The 21,609-nt window shown below is 45.2% G+C and overlaps 1 protein-coding gene across 1 annotated transcript in view; it reads right to left on the bottom strand.

The window, feature by feature from the left end:
- Positions 1–21,609, bottom strand: part of SGO2 (shugoshin 2) — a 39,965-nt gene that overhangs the window by 5,788 nt on the left and 12,568 nt on the right. The window contains exons 3-7 of the mRNA XM_089779561.1: positions 21,141–21,316; positions 20,622–20,699; positions 18,808–18,899; positions 18,198–18,436; positions 2,122–4,176 (exon numbers count right to left, since the gene is read on the bottom strand). Of these exons, the coding sequence (XP_089635687.1) occupies positions 2,122–4,176; positions 18,198–18,436; positions 18,808–18,899; positions 20,622–20,699; positions 21,141–21,316 (2,640 nt within the window). The remainder of the gene's footprint in view (positions 1–2,121; positions 4,177–18,197; positions 18,437–18,807; positions 18,900–20,621; positions 20,700–21,140; positions 21,317–21,609) is intronic.

Below are 21,609 nucleotides of genomic sequence, written 5' to 3'. Positions count from 1 at the left end.
TAAAGCACCAGTTCCAAAGTGCTGTGGCTTCCGTGCATAGGACATGGGATCATGTCGCACCTTGTCTGTTTATATAAAACATACGTGCTGTATTGTCGGTATATTTCCTGGTGTGCCTTCTGGTGATGTGAAGTAGAAAATGTTGGCATGCGAGCTAAATGGCCCTGAACTTGAGGACATTGATAGGTAGCATTCTCTCTGCTGGAATCCATAGGCTGTGGGTTGTGAGATCTTTCATGTATGCTCCCCAGCCCGTGAGGGAAGCATCTGTGGTAATGAGCATCATAGGTTACAGGGTTTGAAAGGAAATGCCCTCACATATATTGTATGGTTTTGTCCACCATAGCACTGAACTTTTTACTGTGTTGGAAATGGACAGGCTACGTCTACACTGGCATGATTTTCCGAAAATGAGGAGTACCGGTAGTTTGGATTAGATAGCCTAATCCGAACTACCTACTCCGTGCTGCGTGTAGCCGCGGGCACGGAGTCCGAACTACTGGGGCTTTAAAAATGGCGGCGCCCGGCAAGATGCAAATGAAGCCCGGGATATTTAAATCCCGGGTTTCATTTGCAACTTCAGTTGCCTACATTAACCACCCTAGTTCGAACTAGGGTGGTAGTGTGGACATACCCTTAGACCTAGCAAACAAGTATGCTTTATCAAGTTTATCTTTTGTTTTGTAATAAAATCACTTTTTTAAGGTGATGATTTCATTCTTATGTCCTAAAAGATCTGTCTGTCTGTGTGTATCTGCATGCCTCAGACTGAGAGGTCAGCTACCACAGACCACAGCTTGTTTTTCTTTCTTTTTTCAAGCTCTTTTCGGGCAAAAGAGCTTGGGGCACCCCTGAGAGCAGATTCAAGTGTTCAGCCCTGGTTTTTTTAGGGATAAAAATCACTTGATGGTGGCAGCAATTCCCCAAAATCTTTGTATTGTGACTCTTGGGGGAAGTTTTTTGTAACAAGTGACTGTAGCGGCAAAGTTTTTTTTTAAAAATTTTGAGCTGTTTGCAGGCCCCCATCTTCTGCACTTGGAGTGCCAAAGTGGGGAACATCCCTGACACCCCCACTGGAGAAGAAAGTAACACTACTCAACCCCCTTTACCATCAATGGGAGGAAGGCCAGAGTTTACTACTGCACCTTGATGGTGGACTTAGTGGCCTTGAATGAACGGCAATGCCAGCATGGATGGAACTTCAGGGGCCAAGATGTTGACCATGGGGTCTGCATCTTCTACCACTTCCTAAGTAGGAACATTAAGGCTGCGGGCCACCTGCCATAAAAGGTCCTGGTGCACCTTAGGAGAAAGAATGTTCCTGCAATCACCTTTTTTGGGGAGGAAAATGACGCTCTGGAGACATGGACTTCCTGATCTTTGGGGTCCTTGTTATCCCTGAAGATACGGGTGGGTTTTTTTGTTTGTACGGTGGTGCATATCCACACATTACCTCAATATTGGTGTTGCACATAAGAAAATTCAACCCACCCAAGGATAGAAAATGTTAGAGGGAACACTGGCACTTGAAAATATTTTTATAGACAAATATCAGAGAAGTTCTAGTTCTGAACAATGTATTCTTTGTAAAATCTCAGAATTAATGTTGAAGTTAAGATATTCTTAAAGAAATTTCATTCTTGGAAGAATTATAAAAATGCTAAATGGAAAATATTCTTGACTCTATCCTCCATTTGCAAGAAGAAGTGTCTAATATGCCTTTGAACTGTTATTTGTCCCTTCCACAACAGTGAAACAGAGAGAAGTTGTCCTCCTGAATAATTCCATTTTAAATATTCAAGAACAAACCTTTCAATGTAATTCTATCACATTCATTGCAAAGACAGCAAAGGTTGATTCTCTGATACTCTAAAAAATTTAAAGTTGCTTGGGTTAAACAGGATTCCAGGCTATATTATAAACCATTAAAATATTAGCTACTGTATCAACAACAACAAAACCCCCATCAGTTGTTCTCAATTCCTCAAAGTTCACTTCTGCATTTCTAAGCAGGAAGAGGGAATCTACAAAGGGCAATACTAAAAAAAAGTTACCTTTCCTTTGTGCAAGGAATTATACAATCTAAGATTTACTTATTTATTTTTCTACTCAACTACTTACTACTATCTGTTCCTGGGGATTTTTTACAGGATCCTTTAAAATCTGTCTCCATTTTTTCTTTTGCTCTATTGACACACAATACTTTCTCATGGTTAGTTTTTTCAAAGATTTCAGCATTCTTCAGTACAGGGCAGTTTTCTGAAATGTTATGGTTTTCAACTGCAGAAAGCTCCATGTGTGTGACACCTTCCTGCAGAAAGTTGCATGAATTAAATGGCATATCCTTAGAACAGGTCATAGATGAGAATTTTGAAAGGCATGATTCTTCAATCATAATTTTAGTTAATATTGATTTATTGACCAACTTGTTTGTGAAGGAATCTCTCCCTGTTTTGACCTTTTGATCATCCAAAATATTATGTTTCACTTGGTCAAGTTGTCTAAGGTCACATTTTTCTAGCCTTATCTCAGAACTAAGTCTCTCGTTGCTTTTAATCTGATAATCTGGAGAAATGACAATGCAAATCTTCTTATTTGCCTTTGATAAAGGGTCTGCCCCTTTCTTTAATATATTAACATTATATTCATCCATGTTCTTCAAAGAAGATTTAGCCCATTTTTGTACAGTTGTATTGCTCTTAATAGCTAAAATTTCCTGAATTTGCTGTGTATTTGTAGTTTTGTTTCCATGAATAATCTGAGTATGCAACATATCTTCATTTTTTAACTCTGGTCGTACAGAGTGCGTGCATTGTGTAAAATCTCCTAGCTGCATAATATTTGTTTTCAGGCTAGCATTTGCCAGCGCATTCTTTGAACCGCCCAGTGAAATCTTATTACTCTTTTGTTCTGTTTTTTTTTTATCTACACAGTGACTTGAACTCTGTGTTTTTCTCCTGTCACTGTACTTCTCCTCTTTGTGACATTCACTCTTTATATAACTGTTCTTGTCTTTTGTCTTGCAGTCAGGTTTGATTGCCTTTGCTCCAGGCCTTTTTAAACTACTTGCTGAGTGTGCTCCAATTTCCTGTCTATAGTAATTTGTTTTGCTTATTTTAGAAGGGATTTGGAAAGTCTTGCCATTTCTTTTTGGTTTTATATGTTTTTCATTTACATCCGATAAGTCCTGCTGTAAAGATAATACATTGGATATGTGGTTTTCCAAACATAGCAAACTTTTTGCACAGTATTCTTTTGATGAGGCCTTGCTATTAGATGAGCTAGAGTCCGAGTTTGGAAACTTGTCCATATTTTCTAATTTTTCTGACAGAGTTTGTTTTTTTATTTTTTGTAAATCAGTTTTATGTTGTTTATTTGGGCTTGCTAAATTAACTAGGTAAGTCCTTCCAGTAGTTTTACCATTGTATTGAGAATTTTGTATATCATCGTGTATATTGGTCCTTTGTAGGATCATCTCTCCCAAAGCATTCCCTTCGGCCTTCAGTTTTGTCTCGATCTGCAACTTTGAAGTATCTGATTCACTACTGTTTAAATCAATAATCTTTTCAGTACTTTTGTGCCTTTTTTCACTATGGAAATCTATACCGCCTTTAGGAATGCTTTTAATTTTCTCTTTGTCTTTTTTCCCTGTGTTTGAATACCTCACCTTCCTCAAATTTGCTGAAATCGTATTAGTTTTCATATTATTTTTCCTTTTGTTTTGGACTTTTGATGTAATTGTGAGTATCTTACCCACATCACTGGCAGTCAGTTCCATATCAGTATCATAAACAGTTTCCTCGGGCTTTAAATGGTTACCAAATTGTACCTCATGTGACTCTATCTTAAAATCATTGCTAAGTTGTAGTGGTGAACCAGGGTGATACAACTCATTTGGTTTTGCTTGCACATTCATTTCATCGGTGTTGTTGCCCTTCTCAGTGCTCCAATCTGACACAATACTATCAGTCACTTTTTTATTAAAATCCATTATATCAGTGTGAGCGTACGATCTACAAGATGCTGCATGCTTTTTCCTTTCAGTTACATTTCCACATAATGGTAATGGACTGTCGTGGTGTTTTGTAAACTCTTCAGACTGACCTACATATGGCACATTGTCCAGATCAGAAATGTAAGTGCTATTGGAGCTTAGTAGCATAAATGGCTGATTTTCTGCAACCAAAGCAATTCAATGTCAGAGACAGAAAAACAACAACAAAAAAAAGTAATGAAATATGTAAATTGTGCAATTGACACTTACTTAAAGCTTTCATACTAGCCTAGATTGCTTAAGACTGCACCAGAAACATACAGATGCCCATTTTGGATGAAGCATTGCACTATATTTTACATGTTGTATACTATGCGTAGTATAATTCTGCCCTGCAAAGTCTGTCGACATCCTTTCACAGTATCAATCATGAGGTGCTACTAACTTTTGAATTATAGTGGAACAATGATGCTGCTTTAATGTGGCTGTATTCTTTATCTTTTAGAGATATCACAATAGATAGTTATGGGCAACTGTTGTCTACCCAAAGGCTCTAAAGTTAGAGTTACCATAGAGTGCCATATCATTAATATCATTAACCCTTCCATTCAACAGTATACAGCAGTGGTTCTTAACATATTTACCTCTGTAGGTTGCATATGAAGTTTTCTCTGTGTAATGTGGGCTACATCCATACAATATATATCTATATCTATATCTATATCTATATCTGTATGGCCCCAATGATGCCACATGTACTTCAGCTGTATACTGACTAGGTCACAAGTGGCCCATGGGTTAAGAATCATTGGTATAAATCTTATAATATCAATATGGACAGCTGATCTTCATTCATTGCCAGAAGATCACTTATCAATATATAAAATAAGCCAAAACCTTGTGTGTTCCAAGAATGACAAGGTCAAGGAGATTAGATGTCGAGGCTGCAATGATTTTGGCATACAAACAACATCCAGCTTTATAACTCCTCAGTCACTCAAGCAGCCCAGATAATATCTGGGCCAGATAATACTGAATACCACAGATAACACCTAGTTGAGACTGAAGAACAAGAGTCTAAGAAAACCTCAATGAAGACAAGACTGAAGTAATAATAGTATGTGGAGGGAAAAGATCTGGAAGATATGACAGAAGTCCTTGGGATTCTTGTTCTACAACTGTTTGCCAAAGTTTGGAACTAAAAAGTGCAGCTTGAGCCCTATTTGCACAATAGCAATGATCTGGATTTTATATCTACATCTGCTTAAGAGGAAGAAACCTTTCCTGTCAAAAGCAGAAGAAAAGTTTATTTACATGTCTGGTTCCTGTCTGTATTCCACTGAGGAGTGACACATGCACAACATCCCCCTGGAGTCAGATGTTAGAAAATAGCGTCTTGACCCACACATTTGCCATAGTTTGCCGTATGCCTCTGAGGCTATAAAGGGCAGGGCAGACCAACTGCATCTTCAGTTCTGTAGTAGGGCAATTGCCCCACTCCAGGCAGGAGTTAAAGCAGGTTGGAGGGAGCCTGTGCAGAGCCTCAGCTAATCAGGAAAAGGCTCACAGGAGGCCAATGAGAGCCCTATTTATAAGGAGCTGTTCTGCAAAACAGAGTTTCTCTAGGGAGAAACATCTTAGGTGGAGCAGTGTTGGGGCAGGCTTAGGGAATCAGAGAGACACACTCCGGCCTGATACCTACCAGGCTATAGGCCTTTACACAAGGGCCAAGAAGGTGCAAGGACTCACAGGGACGTGGCTCTAGGCAGAGCAGTAAAGGTAGAGTAAAGGAGTGCCGAACAAGGCTGCCAATATAGGGTGTCTGCGTCAGGATCCAGAGTAGTGGGTGGGCCTAGGTCTCCCCTCCCCATGCCTTGCACCACATCTAGCAATCACAGAGCCTTTATAGAATGTGGCTTGCCCCTGAGGTGCAGGGCTAGACCTTGGCTGCAACTGGCCACAGCAGCAGGTGTGAGACAAAGGACTACTGATACACCTCTGTGGAAGAGGGTGAGGGGGAATATAGTGGTGGGCACAACCCTCTGCCAGTGCCATGAACAGGATGCTACAGACCAAGGAACAATGTGGGTCTAGATGGCAAATATATCAGAGCAGAGAATGACGATAAGCAAGATACAAGCCAGAAGAGGGTGCCCTGCTGACAAACAGAACTAATACCTAGAGTGATGAGCAGAAGGCATGGTAGCAGTGAGTCAACCTGACTGACAAGATCCAAAGCAGAAGGAGAAGGGTGTGAGTAACAATAGGAAGTTACTCACCTTATACAGTAATGATGGTTCTTTGAGATATGTGTCCCTGTGGGTGCTCCACTGTAGGGGTATGTCTAGACTACATGGCTCCGTCAATGGAGCCATGTAGATTAGGTTTCTAGACATAGGAAAATGAAGCGGTGATTTAAATAATTGCCGCTTCATTTACATCAAAATGGCTGCCGTGCTGTGCCGATCAGTTGTTTGGCAGCACAGTGCAGTAGTCTGGACGCTCCATGGTCAAAAAGGGAAGCCCTCGTCGACTGCCCCGTTAGGCCTCGTGAAATGAGGTTTAAATCACCGCTTCATTTTCCTATGTCTAATAAACTAATCTATTATTTAAATCACCGCTTCATTTTCCTATGTCTAGTAAACTAATCTACATGGCTCCGTAAACGGAGCCATGTAGTCTAGACATACCCTAGGCATTGGGTCATCCTGGCATCACAGATCAGAGATTTCAAAAGCAGTAGTCGGTCAGGATGCACATGCTGCATGTGCAGTAAGTGCCTCATGGTGTTCGTGCCTTAATACCTCTCGCGCATGGCCAAACCCTCCTCAGTTCTTTCTCTGCTTCCAAGTATGCAGATACTCTGAAGTAGAGGAGGGGAGAGTGGGTTGCGGAGCACCCACAAGGACACACATCTTGAAGAAACATTGTTACTGCACAGGGTGAGTAAGATTCTCTTCTTCTTTGAGTGCTGTCCCTGTGGGTGTTCCACTGTAGATAAAACTACAGAGAACCATCTTGCTAAAATGATGGGGGCAAATTGAATACAGGCATTTCTCACAGCTCTGAGATCCAGAAGACTGATGTGGAATCTGGACTTCTGTGGTGACCACGTGCCCTGTGCTATGTGGTGCTGTAGGTGGATCCCTTTGGTGAAACAAGATGCCGAAACAGTTCACCATTGTAATGTGATAAGGATGTTATATGGGAGAGAAACTGTCCCGTGGTGTAGATGGTGGGATGGAATGTACACTGTGGTAAACCAATGTTGGTGGCAATGCATATGGAGGTGGACATACCCATAGAATCATAGACCTGGAAGAGACCTCAGAAGGTCATCACGTCCAGCACCCTGTCCTAGGCAGGACCAATCCCAACTAAATCACCCAAGCCAGGACTTTGTCAAGCCGAAACTTAAAAACCTCTAGGGATGGTGACTCCGCTGCTTCCCTAGATAACCCATTCCAGTGCTTCACCATTCTCCTAGTGAAATAGTTTTTCCTGTTATCCAACCTGGACCTCTCCCACTGCAACTTGAGACCATTGTTCCTTGTTCTGCAATCCATCACTACTGAGAACAGCCTTTTTCCATCCTCTTTTGAACCTCCCTTCGGGAAGTTGAAGGCTGCTATCAAATACCCCCTCACTCTTCGTTTCTGCATAAACAGACCCATGGGTCTTGTGGACCATGTTGATTGTTTTGGTGCATGATGGTCCCTTTATGAGGCAGTTGTTGAGATAAGGGAATATAATGACTCTCTGTTTCTGTAGACAGGCGGTAACCAGTGCCAGGGTCTTAGAAAAACCCTCGGGGCAGAAGACAATCTGAAATGGTCCTGCCCTATGGCAAATTTGAGGAAACGTCTGTGGGAAAGGAGGATGGTAAAGTGAAAGTAAGCATCTTGCAGGTCAAGGGCTGTGAACCACTCCCCCTTGTCTAGTGCCAGGATGACTGTTGCAAGAGTGACCATCTTGAAATGTTGCTAGTGCAGAAACTTGTTTAATTTGTGGAGGTCGAGAATTGGCCTCTATCTGCCAGTTCTCTTTTGGGAAAGGAAGAAGTTGAAATAAACCTCCCTGCCCTGGTAGAGGTTGGGGACCCATTTCATGGCTCCGATATGAAGTAGGTGGTCCACCTCATGGTGTAAACACTGCTTGTGGGAGGGTTCTCTGAAGATGGATGGGGTAGGTGGTGAGGTTGAAGGGAAGGAAGTGAAAGGGATGATATATGCCATGTGGATGATCTCTAGTACCCACCGATCTGTTGTTATACACACTCATTGGTAGTAAAAGGTGCATAATCAATGTGTAAAAAGATAGTACTATAGCAAAGGTACTGAGATAGGAGGGAGATCGGACAGACCCTCAACCAAATCTTCAAAATTGCTGTTTTGAGTCTTGGGAGCAGAGAAGTGGCTCTGTGGGGGATGCTTCTTTTGTACCCATGACTTGAACTGGTTGTAATTCAATCCTCTATGCTGAGAATGGCTATAGGTAATGTGGCAAAGTCTGTGCTATGCCCTGTGGGTCCTGCACCTCCCCCACTGCAAACTGAGACTTGTTCTGTCATCTGTCACTACCAAGAATAGCCTCTCTCCATCTACTTTGGAACTGTCCTTCAGGTAATTAAAGTCTGTTATCAAATTCCTCCTCACTCTACTCTTCTGGGGTATGTCTACACTACCCCGCTAGTTCGAACTAGCGGGGTAATGTATGCATACCGCACTTGCTAATGAAGCCCGGGATTTGAATTTCCCGGGCTTCATTAGCATAAGCGGGGAGCCGCCATTTTTAAATCCCCGCTGCTTCGAACCCCGTGTAGCGCGGCTACACGGGGCTCGAACTAGGTAGTTCGGACTAGGGTCCTATTCCGAACTACCGTTACTCCTCGTGAAACGAGGAGTACCGGTAGTTCGGAATAGGCACCCTAGTCCGAACTACCTAGTTCGAGCCCCGTGTAGCCGCGCTACACGGGGTTCGAAGCAGCGGGGATTTAAAAATGGCGGCTCCCCGCTTATGCTAATGAAGCCCGGGAAATTCAAATCCCGGGCTTCATTAGCAAGTGCGGTATGCATACATTACCCTCCTAGTTCGAACTAGGAGGGTAGTGTAGACATACCCTTGTAGACTAAAGAAGTCCAAATCCTTCAGCGTCTCCTATGGACTCACGTGTGAAACTTATGCATTTGCCTGCAGGCACATCTGATTTCTCTGGTGTGGATTTGCAGGAAGACTTAGCCACATGCTTCTGCAAGTGTTTCCTAACTAGGCCCTACTATATAGTCTGTGAGGGTAAACTCTCCAGTACTGGAGTTGGACTTTGCAGCTGGAGAATCCTTCCTGATTCAGGCTGATGTACAGGACATTCCCCAGAATGGGTCTGATTGGAGTCTCTCGGCCATCTGCATGAGATACCTGCAGAGATGAAGTGCCTGTCCTACCTTGGTAGGGCTGGGGAAGGACTGGGAAATACTGCACTGAGCTTCAATTTGTGCTTCTCCCAGTCAGTAGAGGCAGCGCTGATGATCCTCTTTGACCGAGAAGAATCGTGGGCAAAAGGCGCTGAGTGAAAAACATCGAGTGCTGGATACAGACCAGTGAGAAGAAGTACAGAAAAGAATTGTCAGGCTCCCCACATAGCTTAATCTAACTCTAAAAGATACTAAAAACTCATTAAAACTACTAAATTTGTGAACGTTATTAAGAAGAAGTTAGTCACCTTGTGCAGTAACGATGGTTCTTCAAGATGCGTGTCCCATGGGTGCTTCACTGTAGGTGTCGGGCTTGTCCCGGCACCACAGATCAGATATCTTTTTCAGCCATTGTTCGCCAGACCGCACGTGTGCGATGCGTGTTTCGTGCCTTTCGCACCATTTCTGATTGCACGGTCCGGCTCCTGCCAGTTCCTCCTGATCCTCTAGAATCTGAAAGACATAATAAGCAAGGTACTCTGAAGAGGGGAGGAGGGTGGGTTGTGGAGCACCCACGGGACAAACATCTCGAAGAACCATCATTACTACACAAGATGAGTAACTTCTTCTTCTTCTTTGAGCAGTGTCCCGTGGGTGCTCCACTGTAGGTAAGTTCACAGCAGTAGCCTACTTCAAGGAGGTGGGATTTGTAGTTAGCGCCCTACTGCCGTGGAGAGGACGGCAGAGGCAACTGCTGTGTCAATCATAAGGATGCCTGTGGCATGGGAAGAGATTAGCCAACCCTTTCATAAATCTTTTCATCATTGGGTGGGAAAACACTGAATAGCCGTCCACATAGTGGCAAAAGGCAGTGATTGCTGCAATGTGAACCTTAAGGCAGGAACATGCAAGGCCAGATCATTTGAGATCTAGGAGACAGTCCAAAATGCAGTGAATAGGGACCGAGTAGGGGGTCCAATTGTGCAGTAGAACACCATGAACAGAATCGCCGCCATTTATGTAGGTAAGTATTGCGTGGATTGGATCTCCTACTATTGAATTGGACCTGTTTGACTGATTGGGAACAACTCATCTCTGTTGGAACCAACTAGGTACCATGCCATCAGAGCGAGGTGGTCGAGCTGAGAGTGTATCAAGTGTCCATGGTTCTGCATCAGCAAGTCGTGGCATCTGGGAAGATGGTACAGAGGATGGACTGACATGTGAAACAGGTAAGTGAACCATGTCTGTTGTGGCCAATAGGAGGCTACTAGTACCACTCTGGCTCCTTCCATTGCTATCTTTTCCAGAACCTTGGGAATGAGAGGAGTAGGTGAAAAGGCGTATAGAAGGTGTTGGCTCCAGTTGCATAGGAGGGCATCTCCCATCGACTTCAGTCCAATACCCGCTCATGAACAGTATTGAGGGTACTTCGCATTGTGGTGTGTGGCAAAGAGGTCTATGGATGGATATCCCCAGTGGTGGAAAAGGGTGTGAAGCACATCTGGGTGCAATTTCCATTTGTGATTTCTCGAGAAGTGCCTGCTGAGGGCATTGGCTGTGACGTTCTGCTCGCCAGGAAGGTATGCTATGATAATCGTAATTCTGTGTTGGTTGTACCAGTTCCATAATCGCATTGCCTCCATGCAAAGGGATCGCGATTGAGTCCCACCCTGTCTGTTTATGTAGTATACCGTTGTCATGTTGTCAGTTAGAACACAAATGACACAACCACGTATTAGGGGAAAGAAGTGTCTGAAGGCGTTGAAGACTGTCTCAACTCGAGCAGGTTGATACGTTGCAAGAACTCCTGAGCGGACCAACGGCCTTGGATTTGTTGGTCTTGTAGATGTGCACCCCATCCTATCAGTGACGCATCGGTGGTAATCTGCATAGTTGGTTGAGGTCGGTGAAAGGATCAATCAAGTTGTTGGGGATGACCCATCATACCAACTATTTTCTTATGTGACAAGGTACCATGACCCTCCTGTGGATGTCGTGACCATTTGGTGCATATATCGAGGCAATCCAATGTTGAAGGCATCTGAAGTGCAACATTACATGTGCTACTATGTATGCCCCATGAGTTGTAGACAGGTAAGTATGGGGGTTCTGGGGCTGCTGGAGAGAACTTGTATCAGGTCTTGGATAGTTTGGAACCTGTCTGTTGGTAAGTATGGGCGAGCCATGGTGGAGTTGAGGTGTGCCCCTATGAACTCTATGGATTGCTGAGGTGTCATGAATGACTTTGTGAGGTTGATTATAAGACTAAGCACTTCAAATATGGTTCTTGTTATGTTGGTAGCCTGAAGTGCTTTGTCGAAAGAAGGTGCTCTGATCATGCAATCGTCGAGGTAAGGGAATATAATAATTCCCGTGCGCCGTAAGTAAGCTGTCACTACCGTCAGTGTTTCTGAAAAAACCCTGGGGGCTGATGATAGACCAAAAGGCAGGACTTTGTACTGGAGGTGCTTTGAACTGACTTGAAAATATAGAAAGTGTCTGTGAGCTGGATGAACGGTCACATGAAAATAGGCATCCTGGAGGTTAAGGGACGTAAACCAATCTCTGCTGTGCAATGCTGGAATGATAGTCGCCAGTGTCACCATCTTGAAACGTTGTTTGTGAAGGTACTGATTTAAGCGTTGAAGATCTAGGATTGGCCTCCAACCTCATGATTTTTTCTGGGTCATAAAATAGTGGGAATAAAATCCCTTGACCTTAAACTCATCCGGTACCTTTTCCAATGTTCACATAGTTAGAAGACGAGTCACCTCCTGTTTCAAGAGAGACTCATGAGATGGATCCCTGAAGAGGGATGGGGAGAAAGGGGCAGGAGGAGGAAGTGACATAAAGGGGATGGTGTAGCCCAACGCAATTAGCTGTAGGACCCATCGGTCAGTGGTAATCGAGGCCCATCATTGGAGGAATGGTCTCAGGCGATGGTGAGCGGTCAGCGGAATGGTCTGTAGTCCCTCAACCGAGGTGTCAAACCTGTTGTCTGGTGTTCTGTTGGTTAGGCGCTCTCATTTGTGGTCATTTTTTCTGCTGTCGTTGCCTGGTCCGTTGGTGCTCCTGTTGTCTGTAATGAGGCACTGGGTGTGAGAATGGCCTCTATTTTTGGTAAGGCATGTTACGTTTCCTGTGATATGGCGGTGTATACATTCCCAATGTCCTAAGTGTTGTCCTGGAGTCCGTGCCAGAATGGAGGGCTTGGTCTGTCTTTTCCATGAAGAGGCTTTGTCTGTCAAAGGGAAGGTCTTCGACCTTTGGCAGGAGGTCCTTTGGCACTGCCGCCTGCTGCAGCCAAGATGTTCTGCGCATGACCACCAATGTGGTGGTAGTTCGTGCTGCCGTATCCGCGGCATCTAGGGCTATGTGGAAGGCTGATCAGGAAGCCATGTATCCTTCCAGTACTACAGCCTTGAGAACTTCACGCTTACTATCTGGCAGATGGTCGAGAAGTGGGAACAATTTCGAATAATTGTCAAAATTGTGATTGGCCAGGAGTGCAGCATGATTTGCCATCTTTATAGTTAATGTGGCCGACGAGTAAACTTTTCTTCCGAAAAGATCCAGATGTCTGCTTTCCTTGTCAGTATTAGCACTCTTGTACTGAGGAGCTTTAGCTCTCTGTTGTGCTGCATCCACAACAAGAGAATTTGGTTGTGGGTGCATGTAAGCCAGTAGGCCTCCTGGAGGGGTTCCTCCGCCTCCGGGTCAGTGGGCAGCCAGTCTGCCCCCCTGCGCAGCCTCTTAAGAATAGTCCCCAAGTCTCTAGTCCCACAGGCGGGTTGTGCCCAGGACAGGTAAAAGGGGTAAATAGTTCAACTCCCAGCCTTACTCCAGGTCGGAGCGAGAGGCAATCAGTTCGAGTGCCCGGCCTTGCTTCTGGTCTGGGTCACCAGGAAGGAGTCCAATACCATCCCCAGGCCCTGATAAGGCTGGCTAGAAAAACACAGGCTCAAGCCCACAGTCTGGCGGGACAGTGGACAAACAGTACACTGAATAAGCCCTGGCTCTGGAGCAGGGTGGGACACCACACACAGTAAATGACCCCTGGCCTTGGGGCAGGGTGGGGTCAGCAAACAAGCACCATAACTAAGCCTGGGCCCTGGAGCAGGGTGGGGCAACAAACACAAACAGTATCAGAGGCCCCGGCCTGGTTCAGGCTGGGCCACAACCACAGTAGCCATTCAAAGTTAGAGGCCAGGCCCTGGTTCAGGGTGTGGCAACAAACACCCAGGTTTGGGGAGCTCCTTGTTCAGGAGGAGGGAAGATAGCACACCTGCAGCAGTGGTAAGGGGGAGACTGCCACCTGGTAGGTGGGTGGCGGGGGGGGGCACAGGCCCAACCACTCCACTGCGCCCCGGCCCAGGGCCCTAGATGCAACAGGACAGCTGCCGCTGGCTCAGTGCAGGCTTCTGCCCTCAATGCGCTGGCTAGGGCTTTTAGCAGCCCATACTATTCCCTGGGCCATTTTCTATCTCCCCCTCGGCAGGTACCTGTATCTCAGGCAGGTCACTCAGGGAGTCAAAGAGGGTCTCCTCCAGCAGGAGTCTCGGTGGCCCGCTTCAGGCCTCAGCCAGTTCCAGGTCCTCTGGCTCCAGCTGGTAGGCTGGCTGCAGCAGGCAGGGGTGTTTGGGCTAGTCCTCAGGGTGCAGCTCGTCCGGCAGCTCTAGCAGGCTCTCAGGGTTCTGGGGTGCAGGCTGGCACCGGGGTTCAGGGAGGTCCCGCAGGTCGATCAGGTCCTCCGGGTCAGCCCAGGCAGGCCCAGTCCACTCCCCAGTCTCCCCATCCAGGAGCACTGGGCAGGCCTCAGGTCTCTTAGGGTCTGGGGACGGGCCTGTTGGCGGGCCTAGCCAGTCTGGGAGTTCGGGGTAAGCCTCCGGGGCAGAGGCAGTTGAAGGCCCGAACCTGGTCTCGGCCTCTAAGGCAGGGAGCTCTGGGCAGACCTCTGTCTCCCACCGAGGCTGGGCCCAGACTGAGCTCTCAGCCTGGCTTTTTATCGTCCTAGCCCTGCCCCTTGCCTTCCGGTCAGGTGACTGGGAGGGGCTAGGCTGGGCCCAAAATGGCTCCCAGAGGGGTTCCTCCACCTCCGGCTCAGTGGGCGGCCAGTCTGCCCCACTACAGTGCGCAAAGAGGAATTCCATGCCCTTAGCGGGTACAAAGCATTTCTTGCCCACTTTCTTATTTGTAGTGGGCATCAACGCCAGGTCTGCCATATATCATCCGCTATTTCCAGAATCGCATCATCAAGCGGGAATGTGACTTTAGACCTCTGGGACGGTTGTAGGTTTCTTAGTAAATGGTGTTGTTTCTGTTGGACCTCCAAGAGTTGCACTTGTTGGCTATCAGCAACCCATTTGAACAACTCTTGAAACTGTCAGGTGTCATCAGTGGGAGATGCATCACCGGGAAAGACGGCATCATCAGGTGACAAAGATGAAATATCTGTGAGAGAGTGTCTTTGTGCCTCCTCATGTTCCAACAGTTGACCCTCCTCTGTTTCCGATTGATGTGGAACAGGGGGTGCAACTCCAGTTGGAGTAGGAGGTCTGGTTACCGATGGAGCTGTAGAGTTCGTCCTGTTATCTGAAGTTGGAGGCTAGTGACAGGAAGGTGATCTTACTGTGTTGTGTCGAGGGGAGTATAAACGACATCTGTCATAATAGTAATCATGTCTGCAGAAATCGCCTGTGCGCAGGGTGTATGGCCACATGAAAGTAGGCATTCTGGAGGTCGAGGGCCGCAAAACAGTCATCGGTGTCGAGAGAAGGAATGATCATAGTCAGAGTCATCATTTTGAATCGCTGCTTCCGCAGATAACGGTTTAACCCTCGTAGATCGAGTATGGGTCTGCAACCCCCTGTTTTCTTTTGAGTTAGGAAGTACCTCGAATAGAACCCTTTTCCCCTGAAGCAGTCTGGGACCCTTTCTATCGCTCCGATTTCTAACAGGCAATAGGCCTCCTGTTGTAAGAGGGCCTCGTGAGAAGGATCCCTGAAAAGGAATGGGATGGGAGGAGTGGTGAGGGGAAGGGATGTGAATGGGATGGTGAGTCCGAATTTTATCACTTCCAAAACCCATCTGTTCGATGATATGCCAACCCATTGATGGTAGTAGGGTCGCAGCCGATGTTGGAAAATGGGATTGGTGTCTCTGACTAGTGGAAGCTGGCGTATTCCAAATTTCTGTGGCTGGCTCCAGGATCGCCTCGTCCAGCGGTAGAGCCACCTTAAATTGCTGTCTAGGGTGCAAGTTCTTTAGTAACTTATACTGCTTTGCTTTCACCTCCGCTAACTGAACCTCCTGTGATTGTGCCACCCTCTTAAAGAGGTCTTGAAATTCTCAGGTATCATCTGGTGGTGAGGAGTCCATTGCAAAAACTGCATCATTGGGAGAAGACGACTGGGCATCCTGTGGGGAAGCTTGTGGCGTCCGCTCATCCGTGTCCGAGATTTGACCCTTTTCAGGTTCCGACAGGACCGAAACTGAAGGGGCACTAGGAGGAAGTCCGGGTGACTGCAGCGGTTGGTGGTCAGAGACAGGTGGCAAACGGAATCTGTAAGATGACTGGCGGCAGCAACACGAATAAGAAAGGGACTGTGATCTGCCCTGCCTCCCCGTGTAATAACTCCTGTGATAACGATAGTCAGAATCAGGAGATGACCTTCTGGAAGCGTATCTACTGCCATGTCTAGTATGGTGAGATCTTGGAGGGGAGTAACTCGGAGAGTGAGATGTGTATCTGTAATAATGGCGAGATCTTCGTCGCGGGGAACGCGAAGACCTATGCCTCGGAGAGTAAGGTCCCCTTCCGGATACTGGATAAAGGGGTGGGGAAGGGTCTGTTGAAGGCACAGGAGAAGGAGACAGTGAATGATCCCTAGGGATCGACTTCCTAGATGCTTTTGTAGGGACTAATGATAAGTGCCCTTTTACAATTGAAGAGTCCCCTGCTGTGCTCCGATAAATCTCTTTCACTGATGGAGAGTCTGACTCATAGGAGGAGGGACAGCCTGTTTGCAGTCTTGATATAGACTGCTGAGTAGAATGCGAGAGCGCCCTCGGTGCCGAGCCGGGTAATTCCTGCGGCACCGGGTGTGCTGAGGAACAGCTGATGGCTGCCAGTGCCGGTTGCAATGCCGGTGCTGGGTCCATGCTTTGCAGTGCGGGGCTCTCCCGGTGCAGTCTCCTGTTTGGTGTGGACGGCACCCAGTCTTGCGGAGCCGTAAGCGGCACCATCTCAGTAACCGCCCGGACTGCCGACTCCGGTGCTGATCCCTGCATGTCCCGCTGTTCCGGGGATGGTGCCTTCTCCGTCGGCGCCGTTTGCCAGGGCCACTTGCTCCCCAAAGGGGTCGAAGCCTGCTTATGCTCCCTATGGAGAGAGGAGGCTGGCGGTGGGGCAGATGCCATGTGGGGCTTGCCAGGCTTAGAAGATCGCGGACGTGAAATTGACTTAGCCGCCGACCGGCTATTTTCCGATCCCCGGTCTCCCTGATTTATTGGGGGCAGAGGAACTGCTGGCAGGGAGCAGGCAGGGGAGGCTTTTTTCTTCTTTGCTCCCACTGCCGCAGGGGATAATGCCCTTCTTTTCGGGGGTTGAGGTGACTCCTGCTGTAGAATGTGTGATGGCTGAAGAGCCTTATCACATAGCAGGAGTTTCAGGCGTAGGTCTCTGTCTCTTCTTGCTCTCAGTGTTAGTTTACAGCATTGGGCACATTTGCTAGTGACATGAGACTCCCCCAGGCAATGAATGCAGAGTGCATGCCCATCAAAAGCGAGCATTGCGTCTTTACACTGAACACACCGCTTAAAGCCAGGTGATCCGGACATGGTGGTGAAACAGACAAGAAAAGCGCTTCAGCGCATAACTGACTAAAACGATCTTCTTTTCTCTCTCTTTTTTTTAAAGACTAACTAAACAAAGGCTAATAACTAACTAACACTAAAGTTTAACTATTTACACGAGTTTTTTTTTTTTTGCAGAGAAATGGTAAGCGACCGAAGAGAGATTGCCAGCTCCCGTCAGCAACCGAGGACGGTTGAGAGGAACTGTCGGGGGAGGGGGGGCGAACTGCACACGTTAGAAAGGGTGCGAATGACCAGCGGTGCAGGGAGCATGTGCGGTCCGGCCCGATATGGCTATGAAATCTCCCGATTAGTGGCGCCGGGATGGACCTGACACCTAGAGTGGAGCACCCACGGGGCCACTCGAAGAAGAACCACCTACCTCTTAATGTGAGATTACCACAGTTGCCATCAGTGAAAATGCTAAAGATGATGTCTCCTTAGAATAAAAGTCTGGTGTTTTCTGTGAGGCTCCTTGAATCTGCAATGTGCTTCCCCATGGACTGAAATAGCCCAAATATATTAACTTTAAAGTTTTAGAGGGCCATCTATTTGCTTAGGTGTTTGGGGAAAGCTGAAGTCATGGGAACTATTGCGGGTGGGGGAAGGTTGGATTCGGACAGAATACTTTTTTCCCTTTGAATTAACACCTGATTATGTTAATTTTGGGCTTTATTATGCTCCTGGGTAATTATTTGTATAAGAACTGCTTTTTAAAATATTTTAGATGCACCCACAGCTCTGGGTGGGCATCCTTGTTTGCAATTAAAGGAAAGAAAATATTAAAATTTATGAATTTCCCAGAAACATCCACTGACATAAAAGTAGGCTTTGGTTTATTATATATATGTACTGTATCTCACGATAATTAATTTACTTTAAATATTAAACATAGTAATTTCTAAAAACAAAATGATTACAAAAATATGCCATACCTGCGAAAAATTTACTTGAGTCAAAGATTGTTTCCATTTTGTCTGTTTCACTTGACTTTTGCTTATTTTTCTCAGACTCTAACAATAATTCAACACTGATCTGAGCTGGGCAAATTTCATTTGCTATTACAGAGGTGAGGTTACAATGATCTTCTGGTTTTCCAAACAATGAAGGGCTGCCTTGATCTTTTGCATTATGTGCTGCGATTAATGGAACTTTCATTGCCGTTCCTACAGATCTGAAATGAGGAAATTTTACTATGCAGGAAATTATAATGCAACACGAATAATATACAGCAGTGAACAGAAAACAAGAACACAGGTCGAGAGTGGTTTTGCTTTGGTTATAGCTTAAGGGAAAATGTTTTTTTTTCTGATATACTATCTTTTTTACATGCTAGAGAGAAATGACCAAATTTATGCAGGCATCAGTTCTGCCTGTTTATATTTTGCTAATAACTTGATGTCTCAATCTGCCAAACTGGACACAAAAGCTTTCTTTATTACCTTTTTCTAAAAAATCTCTTTTTTATTCTAACATAACATGCAGCAATTAGATCTATAAAAGCCGTCAACAGATTTTAGCAGAATTCCACATTTTCACGCTCACCCAGTCTGTAAAACTGGATGATCTGAAGTCTTGGACTGATGATCAGCAGAGATGTTTTGACCACTTGGCAGTAGAAGAGGATTCTCAATATGCTATTAAACATACGAAAAAAGGGAAGGAGCCATGTTAGTCATTCCACGAGCTGTAACAGTTAACTCGAACTAAGGACTTAGTTCAAGTTAACGTTTGACTGCCGCGTGTAGCTGCGGGCAGTTAGTTTGGACTAGGGGGATTTAAAAATGGTGCCCGGACGGGAAGATGCAAATAAAGCCCGGGATATTTAAATCCTGGGCTTCATTTGCAATTTCGAATGCCTACATTAGCCTCCCTAGTTCGAACTAGGGGGCTAGTGTAGACATACCCAAAGTGTGTGGGTGTGGGTGTGAATACATATATAGAAATTATTTCATGCATCACTGAAGTGCAGAAACTATATAAAAATGAAGGGCAGTACTGTTCGATAGTTTAGAAAAGAGTGAAAAATATTGTGTTGAAACTATATAGGTATATAGGAAAACAATATGTATTCCTAAATAGAAATTCTGACATGATACCACATTTTCAGGCAGAGGTCTCATCTAAAAGATGAAAATGCCCACAGCACAGTTCCCTCCAACATCATGCTAGGTCAGGGGTGGGCAATAATTTTTTTATGCAGGCCACTCCAAGAATTTTAAAAAGTGGTCAAGGGCTGCACTTTTCCATGGTATTAATAGAGGAGGTGGGGGGAGTCTGTGATGAATATTGGATGAAGGAGGCAGTTGTGACCTGGGGCACTGGACTGGAGTGCCAGGGTTTGGGTTGTGACCTAGGGCATGGAATTGGGGTACAGGAGGGGATGCAGGGGTTTGGGTTGTGAGCTAGGGCAGAAAGGGATTGTAATCTAGGAAAGAGGACTGGAGTGCAAGGGGGGGCAGGAGTGGGGGGCAGAGGGTTGGGGAAGGGAGAAGTTGGGGTGACAGGGGCAGGCTCTGGCCAAGAGACTTCCCAGCCAGCAGCCCAGAAGTTTCTTAGGCAGGCAGGCAAGGAGCCTGCCCCACCCCTGCACAGGCTAGTAGCCATGTGCTTTGTACATAACTACCAGTGAATAACTGAGCCCGGAGGGGAGGAGGCATGGTGCTTCGTGGCTGCCTGTTATTCAAACAGCTAGCTCCCATTGGCCAGTTTCTGCCCAGACACTGGCCAATGGGATTGTGCTGGGGGCAGGAACAGCACTTGAAGCCTTCCCACTCCCCTCAGAGCTCAGAGTTTATAAAGGGAAACCGCCCCACAGCCATGTTTCTGAGTGGCGGGCAGGTGGAGTGAAGCAAACAGGGAGCCTGCCTGGGGCTCCCCAGTGTCCATGGGTTGGATCTGGTGGACTTGGTGGGCTGGATCCAGCCTGTGGGCCGTATTTTTCCCAGGCCTGTGCTAGGTGGAGGTTAGAATGAAGGAGACTGACACACATTAAATTTACCAACAGCACTTTTGCACAATGTGGTTTCATCAAGCATAAGTATCTAAGTAACTTTAGAATTAGGTTCTCCAAATACAAAGAGTGAAATCCTGGCTTCTTTGAAATCAATTACAAAACTCCCATTGACTTCACTGGGACCAAGATTTCATCACAAAAATCTAAACACTTGGAGTAAATTTTTTAGAGTGCCTAAATGAGTTAAAAGCCTGAACTCCATTGAAGATAGGTCTTAGGTGCTTCAGAAAATGTTACCCTTGATCAAAAATTTAAAAATACTGACTACAGGACTAAACAGCAGACACAACAGCCTTACTCCCTTTTATTTACAATACTGTCAATAGTCAAACAAGACACTTACCTCAGAAAAACTGCTCATTTCAATTGCACTTAAAAGGTTGTTATTCATAAATGCTTCTATTTCTATGAGAGTTTTATTCTGTATATGCAAAAATATAAATGAGGTATTAAAGGAAGAGTTCTCTTTTTAACAGTTAAGCCCTTATAGAGGAAAAAATCATAAATAACACCTTTTGTAACTTTCTCATCAAAACAGAGGAAGAAGCAATTTCTAAATATGATTAATTTGCTTACTGAAAAATACAAAAATAAAACAAGGATTAAAATGTTGACAGAGTTTGTTGGGCTTAAGAATAATCAGAAGCATGAGGTGATCCATAAAGGAAAAATGAATCCTGAATATAGCTCTACCTTTTTCCATCGTGTGGCAACTGTATATTTTGAATAATTATCATACATAAAATATTTCTAAATGTTCTATTTAAAAATTTTAACTAATTTTCTCTTAGGTTTCCATTAAAATTTTATATTTGCCTTTATTTGCTTGGAAGGTTTAAGTATTATTGTAATTAGAGCATACCAAACAGTTTAATTTTTGCCGAAGCAAGACATTATGGAAATGCAACTTCTCTACTTCTTGCTGTAAGCAGATCTTTTCGTTCTTCAGCCTCCGAGTATTTTCCTTCTCCACAGTCAAAGCCAGAGCCAATGCTTTGTTATTGTGTTTTAAAGATATCTTAAAAATAGAAGAGTTGTCTGTAGAAAGAAACAAAATAATATTTTTCTACTTTTTGCTCACACCTCAGCTTCTTTTAATCAGTTTGCTTCTCTTTCAGCTACACTCTATGACATTACTGAGGGAGCAATAGCAATCTTTACAGTTGGCCTAGGAAATATTACAAACCTTTGTTTCCAGTTGCTTTGTCACTCTAGCAACTATCCAATCAGGTTCATATTAAAAGTTTATTCCATTCATGGTCTCACTCTCAAGTTGAACTTTTCTTTTTCTTTGTTGTTGTAGTTGTTGTAAAGTCTGAGCAAAAACTGTG

The sequence above is a fragment of the Pelodiscus sinensis genome, chromosome 7 (assembly GCF_052426305.1).
Source record: "Pelodiscus sinensis isolate ZL-2025 chromosome 7, ASM5242630v1, whole genome shotgun sequence".
Classification (NCBI taxonomy): domain Eukaryota; kingdom Metazoa; phylum Chordata; order Testudines; family Trionychidae; genus Pelodiscus; species Pelodiscus sinensis.
Note: the sequence above shows the minus strand (reverse complement) of the source record. Positions and strands in the feature narration are given on the sequence as shown.